The sequence below is a fragment of the Emydura macquarii genome, unplaced genomic scaffold (assembly GCF_026122565.2).
Source record: "Emydura macquarii macquarii isolate MOO-44397 ecotype Brisbane River unplaced genomic scaffold, CSIRO-AGI_Emac_v2 contig_1254, whole genome shotgun sequence".
Lineage (NCBI taxonomy): Eukaryota > Metazoa > Chordata > Testudines > Chelidae > Emydura > Emydura macquarii.
In genome coordinates this window covers 6,789,454-6,802,226 of record NW_027131391.1, presented here as the reverse complement: position 1 = coordinate 6,802,226, position 12,773 = coordinate 6,789,454, and the positions used below count along the sequence as shown (strand labels likewise).

Here is a 12,773-nt window from a genome sequence, read left to right as displayed (position 1 = left end):
ACAGAGGCCAGGTGGAATTGCCTGGGGAGGAACTGAGCCAGGACCCTGGGCACAGCAACCCTGGCTCTGACTGGAGTTTGAATGGGGTCGCAGCCTTTCTTCTCTAGGTTTTGCAAAATGATGCCTGCGATTTTTGTGCCCAAAAATTGTGAATGCAAAAAGGAAGGCCAGTGTGAAACCCTGGCCCCATCAAAGTCACTGGGAGTTTTGCCGATGCTTTAACAGGATCAGGATTTCATCCCCCGTGTCTGAAATCTGCCCAAAGTGTCCCGGGAGCTTTAATAAGCCTCAATCCTGTGTCTCATTTGAAAGCGAGCACCTTCTCGCAGCTCAGCACTCCCTTGCCTGGCACGGGTCCCATGCTTAGGCAAGGGGAGCCCCAGCATATCCCCAGGACCTAGCTGTTCTCAGCCACATATTTACCCAGGCTGACCCGTTAGCACTCGAGAGCTGACAGGCGCAAGGCGCTCGGGCTGAGTATGTGGCAGGGTGTCCCCCTGTGTTTGCCACATGGATGATCTTCAGGTGAAACCTCTAGCACTTCCTGAGAGCTACAGCAGGAAATTGCTCCGGTGAGTGGGGAAGCTGCAGTGATGCTGTACTCTTGGAGCCTGAGCAGAAATTCAGCCTGGGCTTTAGTGACCGACCGTCCAGCAGCGTGGAAGGAGCCCATCGGGAGTGGCCAGATTTCTCCCAGCCACTATCAGCCTGTGATTTATCCGACAAGTCACCCAGGAAGGGCCAGATGTGTGAGCCGAACAGCTGCAGGAAACACTGCTTCCTGCAGGTTTGTTCTGCCCAGCAATCTCCTGTTCTGGAGCAGGCACTGCAGAACTTGCTGGCTCACTCCCGGGCCACTCTGCAGTGCACTTTCTGTCACTGAGCCGGCTACTCCCGGGTTGCACTCTGGTGAGCTGCTTTCTACAGCCATTCTCTCTTCGGAGAGCAGGTTTGGGGCCTTGCGCTCATGCACTGTTCAGCTGCTTCAGAGAAAGGGGCAAGAACTCCTGCAGTTGGCAATTATGGGATACATCATCCCCAGGGGTATTTCGCTCCTGACCCCCATCAGTTAGGGCTAGGTTATGCCCTGAAATAGGAGGATTTACCTTTCCTCCAAAGCTGTGGGACATTGTGTTTCTTTGGTTTCATTCTGTCTACTGTTATCTGGGATGTTTTGATTATCCATATAAACATCCATCCTTTTTCTGAACCCTGATAACCTTTCAGCCTCGATGATGCCTTGTGACAGTGAGTTACGCAGGGTAACTGTGCACTGTGTGACAAGGTACTGTCGTTCCCCTGTTTAAAATATTTTGCCTTTCAGTTGCCCTTTTTCTTTTATTATGAAGCAAGTTGGCTGGAAATTCCCTACCTCCCTTCTCTTTTTTATTCGATATATTTATATTGTGTCTCCTTTCCAAACAATCTCCGTCATTTTAATCTCTCCTTATCTGGCACATTTTCCATACCTCTAATCATTCTTGTCCGAGATTTTCAGGTTTATTCTCCATGCCAGTCCTTATGCACCAAAATGCTTCATTTGTTTTCTTGATCTCTCGTGCACATGGAGCAGAGGTCTCCACAACAATGCCCAGGCCTTCTTCTGGACGTTATTTTATCTTTTTAGTTGAAACTGGTATGTCCAGTTTTGGTACCCACAATTCAAGAAGGATGCTGATAAATTGTAGGGGGTTCAGGGAAGAGCCATGAGAATGATTAAAGGCTTAGAAAACCTGCCTTTTAGTGATAGACTCAAGGAGCTCGATCTGTTTAGCTTAACGAAGAGAAGGTTAAGGGCCAACTTGATCACAGTCTATAAGTACCTACACGGGGAACAAATACTTAATAATGGGCCCTAGCAGAGCAAGGTCTAACACAATCCTATTACTAGAAGTTGAAACTGAACAAATTCAGACCGGAAATAGGGTGTAGATTTTTAACTGTGAGAGCAGTTAACCATCGGAACAATGTACCAAGGGTTGTGGTGGATTCTCCATCACGGTCAATTTTTAAATCAAGATTGGATGTGTTTCTAAAAGATCTGCTCTAGGAATTACTTTGGGGAAATTCTCTGACCTATGTTTTACAGGAGGTCAGACTAGATGACCACACTGGTCCCTTTTGACCTTGAAATCTGTGAATCTATGAATTAAGGACCCAGTGAGGTGTATGAGGGGTTTAAATGATTTCTCCTGATGTTTATTAACTTGCATTTCAATAAATATTGGGCACATGGAATATTGTTCTGACTTTGAAATTTTTCACATAATTGTTTCTCTTCTTTTCAACCAGCTCTAGCTATTGTCCATGCTCCAGTAAATCATTAACACTGGCTCTCTGTCTGGCTCCCACCCACTGATGTCCAGAGTAGCTCAATACCAAAGTACATTTTGCAGATATAGTTACAGCAGTTACATTTCAATGTGTCAAATGATAGCTTGTTCTTCCCTCACTGTTCCAAGCTGGGTGAAAGGCTATTAATTTTAATAGCATAATATACAGGGCTTCATTTATATATATATATAGAGAGAGAGAGAGGGAGAGAGAGTATTTGATATATAAATTCATTAACATCATTAACATCCACAATTGTTCTCTCATGATTAACCTATATAATTTGGTGTAATCTGCAGATTTTGCCACCGCCCTGTTTCCCCTCCCCATTTCCAGACCATTAATAAATCTATTAAACTGCACAGGATCTAGTAGGGAACCTTGAAGCACCTTAACTACTCGACAGGTTGAAAATTGACTGTTTATTCCTACTCTTTGCTCTCTGTCTTTAGAGTAGTTTCTGATCCATGACCATAATTCACCTCTCAACTCATGACAACTTAGTTTCCTTAAAACTTGCATGTGAGAGACTTTGTCAAAGGCTTTTTGAAAGTCCCAGTAATTAAGTCAGCAGGTTCTCCCTTTACCAGCTATTTTAGTGACACATTCAAAACATTGTAATAGATTGGGGAAGTATGAGTTTCCGTTTTAGAGGCCACCCATCACATGATCATCTAGATGTTTTACTATTTTATTTTTAATTACTATTTCAACCAATTTCCCTGTTACGCAGCCCCTACTGGATGGCTCTGGATTGGATGAAATGGTGCGCTCTGGAAACTGAACTGGCTCTCTGGAAGTGGGAGTCTCTCTTCCCCGAGATTGTCCAAGGAAGGCTCTGGAGCTCACGTGGGAGGTGATGTGAGAGCACTGCCCTAAACTCTCCACTCTCTCCCATTGCAGTGGCTCACCATGACCTGGAGAACACCATGAACTGCAGTTTCATTGAGCCACCATCTGTGGTGGAGCAGCCGTCCCCCTCCTGGTCTTCCCGGGGCTCCTTCTCCTCCTTTGACACCACCGATGAGGGACCCGTGTACTGCGTACCCCATGAGGGTGAGTGGACATTGGGCAGGGTGAGCAGAGCCTGGAGATGGATGGTGCTCCTGGACAGGATGATTCACTGCCACTGCTGATCAACCTGGGAATCTCCAGCTCTGTTTTGTTGCCCTGGCACCGCAGGGGGTTACACGCCTTCACAAGGGGGGAGTGACAAAGTGAGGGCAGTGCTTTGTGTGGTTCGCCCGAGCCCATGGGATGATTCTTTCTCCTTCAAAAACAAAGCAACAAAGCCAACACCCTGGCACCCCTACGACACCCAAGCAGCTTGAAAAGAACAGCCAGGGTTGTTTTAGCAACCGAGAGAACAAATGTCTCTGCTCGGAATGGACACGGCCCTGCAGAGTCTCCCTCTGGGACACAGGGCCCAGGTCTCCTGGACGCCACACCAAGCCGTAGGAGGGCCGCGCACTTCACCTCATGGCAATCCAAGCTCTTGGCCCAGAAGCACCATGGTTTTCTTGGCTCCTCATTGTAGCTTTGTCAGCCGCCAGCAAGTGGCTGTTGTTGTACTGAGGGGTTTTGAGCTGTCTACTGGCTGTTCCATTGCGCCAGGTTCTCTCACCAACTCCTCGGAGAGAGCCAACCCCCACGTGCAAACGAGGCTGCTCTGCTCTGAGTGTGTGTGTGGTGGGGAGGGTATAGCAGGCCCGAAGAGAGAGGGGGGGAGGTATAACAGGACTATGGGAAGGGATATAAGGTCCATGGAGCAGTGAGTATCAGAGGGTTATGGGGGGGCTATGGGAGGGGGTGCAAGGCCCATAGGGCAGTGAATAGCAGGAACAGGAGGGCCATGGGGGTGGTGTAAAGTATTGCCTGATTAGAGCTGTTCTCCCAACCCTTTCCTCCCGTCCCTTCGCTGTGGGGCCCTGGTGCTCCATCCCGTCTCCGCTGCACCATGGTGCAGTGTAATGTCTCTGTGCTTTGTCTTTTGCAGAGGGTGTGGGTGAAAGCAAAGAGAAAGGCCCCACCTGCAGCCTGGTGGAGAAGCTGGCACCCCCGATCAGCGCGGAGGAGGCCGGGGAGTACACCTTCCTGAAAGAGACAGGTTCCGTCAAGGCCTTCCAAGCAGACAGCAGCGAAACGCCCCTGCTCAAATCCTCCGACAGTGAAATGTCGTCCTGCGGCTCCGGCTCCACCAGCGGAGCCCTCTATGCCAAAATCGCCCGCCTCTCCAAGCAGTCCAAGGACGAAGATGAAAATACAATGGACACCAAAAGCCCGGGAGTGAATGGGAAATCCCCCTCCCCCGAGAGAACCAAACCCCCTCCCCCGATCCCTCCACAAAGCCTAAAGTGTCCTGGATTCATGGGAAGTACAACTCCAACCATTCCAACTCGCTACCCGCCCCCAGCAGGTCCCCCGAGAGAGTGGCCGTGCAGCCTGATTGCTCCGAGCACAGTCAGGGCTTGGCCAAGCGACAGAGGAGCCCGAGCGAGACTTCGGCTGGTCTCCATGGAAAAGCGGACGATAAGGTCAGCGTGCGGAGCAAAGAGAGAGCCCCGAAACCTCCAAAAGAGCTGAGCTTCCCAGAGGGCAAAGCCTCCATCTCCGGGGAGCCCCAGTCGCCATCCAAGCCCAAGCAGAAGACCAAGGCCAGTTCGGAGCAGATGGAGAACATCAACGGGGCTGTCCAAAATGCTCTAAAAAAAATAGGAAACTACCACCCAGACCGGAAAGGCGGGGAAGGCAAGGAGGCCCCCCGGAGCCCCGGTCACGGCAAGCCACGCTCTGAGGCCATCCACCCCCATTTGTCTTCGGAGGCAGCCACTTTACTGGCCGCTCAACTGAAGGAAAAGACTCAAAGCCTCAACAAGGCTGATAGCAGCAGCAGGCAAAACGGGGTGAGTCCCTTGCCGTCCCAGAGGGAGAAGCCTACCCCACCGCAGAAAGCCAAGCGCTCCGTGGCCACCAGCAGCGGCCAGAAATCCAGCAAGCCCGTGCTGCCGACCTCCCCCAACCTGCAGAAACTGGTCAGCCCCGGGGCGGAGACCACGGTCAGTGAGGCCAAAAGGGCAGAGAAGCAAAACTCGAGCAGCAGCAGCCAGGAGCGCGCGCCCCTGGCTGACCAGGCCAGCAAGAAAACACCCATTAAAAAGCCCCCGCGGAAGAAAAGCAGAGAAGCCACCTTGGAGCAGGCCAAAACAGCCATCATGCCCCCTCAGACAGTGCAGTAGAGGAGACCCGTGGGCCCCAGGTGCTGGCCTGGTCCTGCACCAGACAAGCATTGGAGGGCAGGGGAAGCCTCTCTGTTCTCAGCAAGTCTGCAACAAGGGCCCGTGGAAATGGAGGTCTGAACTGGGAAGTGGCTTCCGGAGACGCTTCCGAGCCATCTCTGTCCTGCACTGGGGCCGCGGACTCTTTGTCCATCGGAGACGCCCTCCTCCAAGCTGCGCTGTGCCCTCTGCGATGTTTCTTCTCCTCACGGGGGGGCTGGAGCAGCTCGCGTCCCATGTTTCTTTTGCAGGGAGAGGTACCGCCCGGAGCTCCCTTTATGTGGAAGGGTTGGCAGGGTGGCACTGGCCTGCCCTGAGTTTTGGGGGGGAAGGTTGCATGAGGCTCTGAGCTGGGCCCTTGTCCTTTTGTAGCAGTATTATTGGTTGCATAAGCAGTGCTTGTTCGCTAGAAATCCCCGTGCTGTGTTCTGCAGTAACGGATTAGCTTGCTTCCTGTATCCTAGTCCGGTCTGTCGCATTCCCATTGGCGAATGGCAGCCAGAGGCCAAGCTCTTGTTCCGTGTATTAGAGGGGCGGACAAGGGCCGTGCCAGCTTTCCCCTGTCGCTAGCCGTGCGCCCAAGGCCAAGGAAAGGGCTTGGGCCCCTGTGCCGTCCACCAGGCAGGTGGCTGTGGCAGAGAGGAGCTGACCGCAGAGCCCGTGTGATCCAGAGCAGTGGATCACAGTCTTGTGTTTAGTTTGTGTTTCTTCCTTGCCATGTAGCTTTTTCTCTTCTGGAGATGTAAACTCGCACCCCCCGCCCCTCCCCGGGCGTCACCTTCCTCTTCAGGCACGCTGCGTCGGTCAGCGTGGGGTCGAGCTGGTTTCGACTGACGCCCCTCTGGTGTCCGAGGATGTTGCTGCTGGTGGTGGCTGTGAGGAGAGTACTATTTATGGCCTGACAGCCGGAGGCCGTTCAGAGAGGCTGTCCCGGTTAAGGGGATCTGACCCACTGGAGTTGTCTGGCGTGATTGGTACGACAGAATTTGGCACATCTGCAGAAAGCTTTCCTAATAAAAGTGTATTTCTTCTCTTTGGCGCCTTCTCCTCCCGTGCCCGCCGCCTGGTCTGCATTAATGCACACGCGGGGCGCCTTTTCTTTGATTGGAATACTTAGTGGGGGAACACCCTGCCCCGGGACCCAGCCCTTCTCCCTCCGGAGGGGACCTGGAGTTCCTTGCAGATTCCAGGAGGGAGGCGCGCACCTTCAGAAGAGACCTTAATATCCGACCTCCTCAATGACACAAACCAAGTCCCCTCCTAACACCCTGTATTAAATGGCTGCCCTCCCCTGCCGCCGAGGCGGCTCCCTTCCAGCAAGGCAGAGTGAGCGTAGCACTAGGGAAATGGTATAATAAGCTATTGGCATTATCGTTCATTTGCTCTGTCGCCTCATCCCCAGGGCCTCTGAGCTGGTTGGATTGACCCAGAAGCTGCTTCTCTGAGGAGGCAGGGCAAGCTGTGCCCCCTCTGCCCACGGCCTAGCCCCTGTTAGTCCTTCATGCACAAAACAAGCACCACAGCGAAAAGAGGAAGAAAATAAAAGGGAAATGGCGCCGGCTGTGGATTGCCAACCTAAAGCGTCCAAAATCATGAGCCGCACCCCAAAAATTCAGGCGAGCCAGAATTTTCAAATGAGCTAAGCTGTTCAATGCCCCAAGCCCGTTGCTGGTTACAGACAGGAGAGACGTGTGATAACGCTCCTCTCTAGGTCCCCAGCGGGGCTGGAATCCTGAACCTCTGGATGTAAAATCATAAACCTGTCCGCTCACCTGAAAACTAACTAACGATACTAAACAATTATAAGCTGTAACTATCTATCTGCAAGAAAAAAACAGGCGGCCGAGTCTTCTAGGCAGACATGCTAGGGTTATGTCTCAGGCTGAGGCAGGAGAGAAGGAACTGAGAGCATTTTGCCTGCACACTGTTATATAGCCTTGGTATCTGCCGCCAGGAGGCATAGGGCGTGTGCCCGGGTCAAACAGGCCCTGCTAGCTAGAACACGCTAGACTGAGGGCTCCAGAGGTGCACGCGCATCTGAAGTGGAGCACCTGCAGACACTACAAGAAGCAGAACCAGCTGTTAGCATGGAGACAATAGCAAAGTCAGAAACCTCTATATGCGAAATAGACATTGGCGCATGACACGGAGCATGACACGGTTAGCATGGGTTGCACAAGCACATAATGTGGTACATTCCTTTGGAAAGGCAGTGTTGCAAAGGGGATGAGATTTGGGTCGGTCATTTAGAGACCTGTGTGTCACTTCCATTGCTACCATTACTGACCTTGGGCAAGCTCTCAGTTTTCTGAGCTGGAAAATAGATGAGCTATCGTTATCTCCCCTCAGGCAACAGTTGAGGCCTTGGTTAATAGGAAGGGGAACATATATATGACCAGCTGGCAGTGGAAGAACTAGGGCTAGCATTCAGGGTCTCCTGACTTATGTCTCAGCACATCTGCCCCTAGGCAACCAGGCATTCGCTCACGCTTTGTTTCCCCCATATTATTGATGGTAGGTGCTTTCCAGGAGAGCGCCTGCAGCAGGGGCCAGCATCGCAACATTGCGATACATTTGTACGAGTCGGTAAGTCCGTGAAGCCCTCCTGAGGTGCTGTGGGAAGGCCGTAGCCCTTGGATAAGAGCAGCAATGAGGGGAAGCCCAGGGGTTGCATCCACCCTCCCCCCCAGAACATAAAGAGCGAGATGTTGCCATTCCTGCCCATGCACGCACAACCACATCTTCAGCGGCTCCATGAAGCAGAGGAACTTCAACGGCGTGATCTGGGCCAGGCAGATTGGTTTGTATTAGCTTCTGTGGGCCTTTCACAACCTCACCAAGGTAGCAGAGCCAGAACTAGCCCCCAAGACCCTTGGATAACTGAGGAGGCCATGGACACAACATCAAACCAGTTTAATTCATCCCTGGCACCGAAGCACAGGGAGCTAGCCAGGAGGCTCACAGGGCCGAAGGCGCAGATTTGTAAAGGTATAAAGGGTCTCCGGCTGCTTTTAGACACCCAGTGGGATTTACAGAAGTGTCAAAGCACCTAAATCTCATTGATTTCAACAGGCGTTTCCGCCAGGCGTTTCTGGAAATCTCACTGCCTAGCAACCTCTGCAGGAGCCTAGACACCTTTAAACGTTTGGCCCTTACAGCTAGCGCCATGTAGAGGACTGCGGCGTTGCAAGGCCTACGCCCTTTGCCTGTGAGTGGAATTCCCAATACCAAGTCAGGCACCGAGGTGTTGTAGGGGGAGAGACAGAAAGGGACACACAGCCCCTGAGCAGGGAGGTGCGTGCGCTAGCCAGTAGGATACATAAAGGAGAGGGGCAGAACTGGGGTTCAGATCTACAAAGACACTTAGGATAGATCTACACTGCAATTCAAAACCTCCGACTGGTCCGCGCCGACTACCCCGGGCTCGCAAGGTGGTTGAATTGCAGGGTAGATGGCTAGAGGCCAGGTTCGAGGATCCGGGGAGGTGGGGGGATTCCAGGGGTCAGCTGTGGATGTCCTTCTGGCCGTGGCATCTGAGTGCTGGTGTCTAAGGGCAACCTCCGCAAAGGGACGTTTCAGCACCTTGCCGCCCAGGGGGATCCACAGTCCTGAGTGAGGCACCCAGTCCCCTTAAACGATGAGGGGGAAAGTTAGAACCTCAGAATGGGATTCACAGAAACCAGCATGCCACTCAGGGCGTTGCCTAAACTAGCCAGTAGGAAATGCCGGGAAGAGAGGTGTGGCCCAAGCCCCGCCCTTGAAAAGATTTAGGTTATGTCTACCCTTGTGTGGAGGGCTGATTTCCAGTCCCAGGGGACATAGCCACACCAGTTCTGATCAGTCTAGCTCACAAATTAATAGCAGGGCAGTGGCGGTAGCGCGAGTGGCCGGGCAGGGCAGGCTAGGTGCTCAAATAAGTGACTCGGATTTCTGCTAGGTTTGTATTCAGGGCAGCGAGGGACTGCCTAGGGAACTTCAGTGGTGGAAATTTAGGCTCCTAGGGAGTTTAGGCACCTCCAAAATTAGGCAGGCACTGAGTGGGGGGTTTTGAGGCTCTCACTGGTGCCTATATGCTGGACTTAGATACCTATGTTCTTTTGTGGCTCTAGCCCCGAGTGGCCTGTGTCCCATAGCAGGACAATCAGACACGCTTTATCTCACTAATCACGCACTGGATCAGGCCCTGAGATAGAAACCCAGGATTTGGGCCCTGTGGGGCCTCTCCAGTCCCACCAGCTTTGCCTTCTCCTCCGCACACACCTTCCTTTCTGTTGTTGCAATATGCAGAGGGCCCAGTGGGGCCTGTCACTTTAACAGGGACAGCCATCTCCCAGGAGTTGCCTCCCAGCAGGTTCGGCGCAATCCCATCCCTCTCTCTGCCTCCTCGGCCCTGAGTGGAAGATCCCGACCCCGAATGGAGGAGAGAGGCTGGTAAGGAAGCCAAAAGCTGGGTAGAGCAGCCTGTAACTCTGCAGCTTCTTGCTGTGTTGCAAAGGGAGCAGCTCCAGCATGGGAGGCCTCTGGTCATACAGCAGGGGAACCAGCTTCAGCGTCCCTCCCCAGCAGCTGAGGTATTTGGGGAACTGTCTTCTCTTGCGGAGATGCTCTCTCCCAACCATGCCCGGGGTCTGGCTCTCCAGCCACCTCCTGCTGTTTGTGGGAAGGGCTGGTGTAGACGCAGCAGCCTTCTCCCTGATGGTATTTCCACTCATACAATTTGATCAGGACAGTTGGGGTTTCTCTTAAAGCCCTGCCCCTGGAGTCCTCTGAGTGGAGACCCTGGCGTCCACTAAAAACAAAAGTGACCCTCCAGCCCGCGTGGTTGCAGAGCCAAGCTGGAAAGCACAACCCCGTCTTAATGGTTCAAAGACCAGCCAGCAAATGTACTCCTACCCCCCATTGCTATTGGTTTAAATCTTGTGGTTTTTAAGGTAGGCTCATGATTTAGGGGAAGGGGGGAGCTGACTCGGAGTTGGTAATACTGCATGAAACCAGAGCTTGGGGTGTCCTTTCTCTCCCTTTCACCATGGCTGGCTCTTTGGAGCTCCTGGTTCTTCCCCTTCTCCCCTCAATCTACAGCTGCTGAGCAAAGAATTTTGCTCTGCGTAGCTGGGCTGTCTTTTGCTGCCTCTCTCTGTCTGCTCTGACCTGAGCAAGAGAAGCTCTGTGCTCCCATTTGCTTAGCCCCACCATAGCAATTCTTGTTTTTAAAAGGCGCATGAGAACAAGGTCAAAACAAGGTGGTGGCTTAACCTTGCTTTCTGCAAAAGGTAGTAAACATTTAAGAACACATAAGAAGATAAAAAAGAGCAAACCAGCCTGAACTGACATAAATAAGGTCTGCAGTGTTGCCAACTCTCATGATTTTGTCCTGAGTCTCATGTTTTCCTTAAAGCTCCAGCTCCTGGAGACAAGTGGATATGTGAGGATTTCAGCCTTCATTTTAAAAGAAAAAGTAAGTTTCTAGCCCTCATGGCTGTGAGAAAACTTCAAAATGGGACCTCAGGGCATCCTACAGTCTCAGAAAGCACAAGGCAAATAAAAAGAGCACATCTATTATTTTTACATAATCTCATGATTTTAAAGCCAATATCATGATTTTTGGTGAGCCTGACTCATGATTTTTGAACATTTGGGGTTGGCAATACTGTAGATGTTGGTAGCCTGCAGTGGAGACAGCTATGAAAACCATGAAAAGGAGAAAGGAGGTGAAGGATCTTGGCAGATCCCCTGTTTTTTGTAGGGTTATATCAATACAGGAATATAATGAAATGGAAGGTGGTCTCTGTCACACCCAGGACACTTCATATAGTTACAGCATACTTGATGGGTACAAAGTTATAGTTATTTTAATGTCATGTTGCCTAGGATTTAATAAACAAAGTGAAGAATAATTTAACAGGGGCCCCAGCTCTCTTCTAGTTTAGTAAGGTTGATTTTACAAATATTCCGGTATGTATAGGTCTAACAGTCTTTGCAGAAGGGTCACCTGTAGTGGGAAATTTAAGAATAAGTGAGCTTGAGATTTTAGAACAGCCTTGTAATGGTATATGTTACAAGGAAATTTGGGTTTTTCTTAAGTATATGGATCATTCTTTGCTCATTAGCACTTAATGATAAAGGTCAAGCACTTGAAAGCATTGATTGGGATGCATATAAAGCAGTACTTAGAGGGCAACTAATTAGTCTAGCATCTGGGGCAGGAGGGGGAGAGGAAAGCAGAAAAAGCAAAATTAACATTTTAAGGTGACTGAAAAACTGCAAACTTTGCATAAACAAGTGGGCAGTGCATTTAAACCCCTTTCCTTCCACCGAGGACCACTAAATGCCATACTTACAAAGAAACCTGAAGACAGCTTTAGGTGGCTGAACTAGAAGTATTATGAAGGGGAAATAAGGCTAATAGATAAAGAAAAGGGAAGGAAAAGAGTAAAATACAGGCACTAAAAATACAAATAAAAGAAGTAAACTTTCAAACCAGAGAAATTGTTGAAGAAATCAGGAGGCTTTATACAAATCTTTACACCTCCATCTATAAAGAGCCGGTGAGGAACAGTATGGAATATATTAATCAGGCCAACATGCCAAGGTTAACTCAGGACCAGCTGATAGACTAGCAGAGGAAGAGGATGTTCTGGAAGTGACTGAATCAATGCCAGCAGGAAAATCCCCAAGACCGGATGGGTTCCCAAGAGAGTTTTATAAGATGACATCAGATATCACTGCCAGCAAACTAGCCAATTTAATGATTCTGTTAGCGAGTGAGGAGATCCCCAATCAATGAAAGAGGTGGCTAAGTAGCAATACAAAAGCCACAAAAAGATAAGCTGCTAGTGGCTTCTACAGACCAGTTTCATGTTTTAATGTAAATATGAAATTATTTTCATAGACTGCTGACAGAAGACTAGAAACCATCCTTCCTCAACTAATGCAGATTGATTATAGACATAATACACAACACATATGCAATAGACAACTAACTAATAACATGAGACAAATCATAGGAATAATTCGTAATATGCAGAATAAAAGAAGCCGACTGCTGTCCTTGGACAATGAGAAACTTTTTCTTAAAGTAGAGTGGTCTTTCCATCGCTGTCAGAGAGGGGTTTTGAAGGAAATATGACGTCGGCTATATGACTCTTCCACTGCTAGAATACAAAT

General features: G+C 50.3%; 1 protein-coding gene across 1 annotated transcript in view; it reads left to right on the top strand.

The window, feature by feature from the left end:
- Positions 1-6,642, top strand: part of SCARF2 (scavenger receptor class F member 2) — an 86,161-nt gene extending 79,519 nt beyond the window's left edge. The window contains 3 exon segments of the mRNA XM_067550295.1: positions 3,238-3,390; positions 4,331-4,666; positions 4,669-6,642. Of these exon segments, the coding sequence (XP_067406396.1) occupies positions 3,238-3,390; positions 4,331-4,666; positions 4,669-5,570 (1,391 nt within the window). The 3' untranslated portion in view covers positions 5,571-6,642.
- Positions 6,643-12,773: the final 6,131 nt, after the last annotated feature.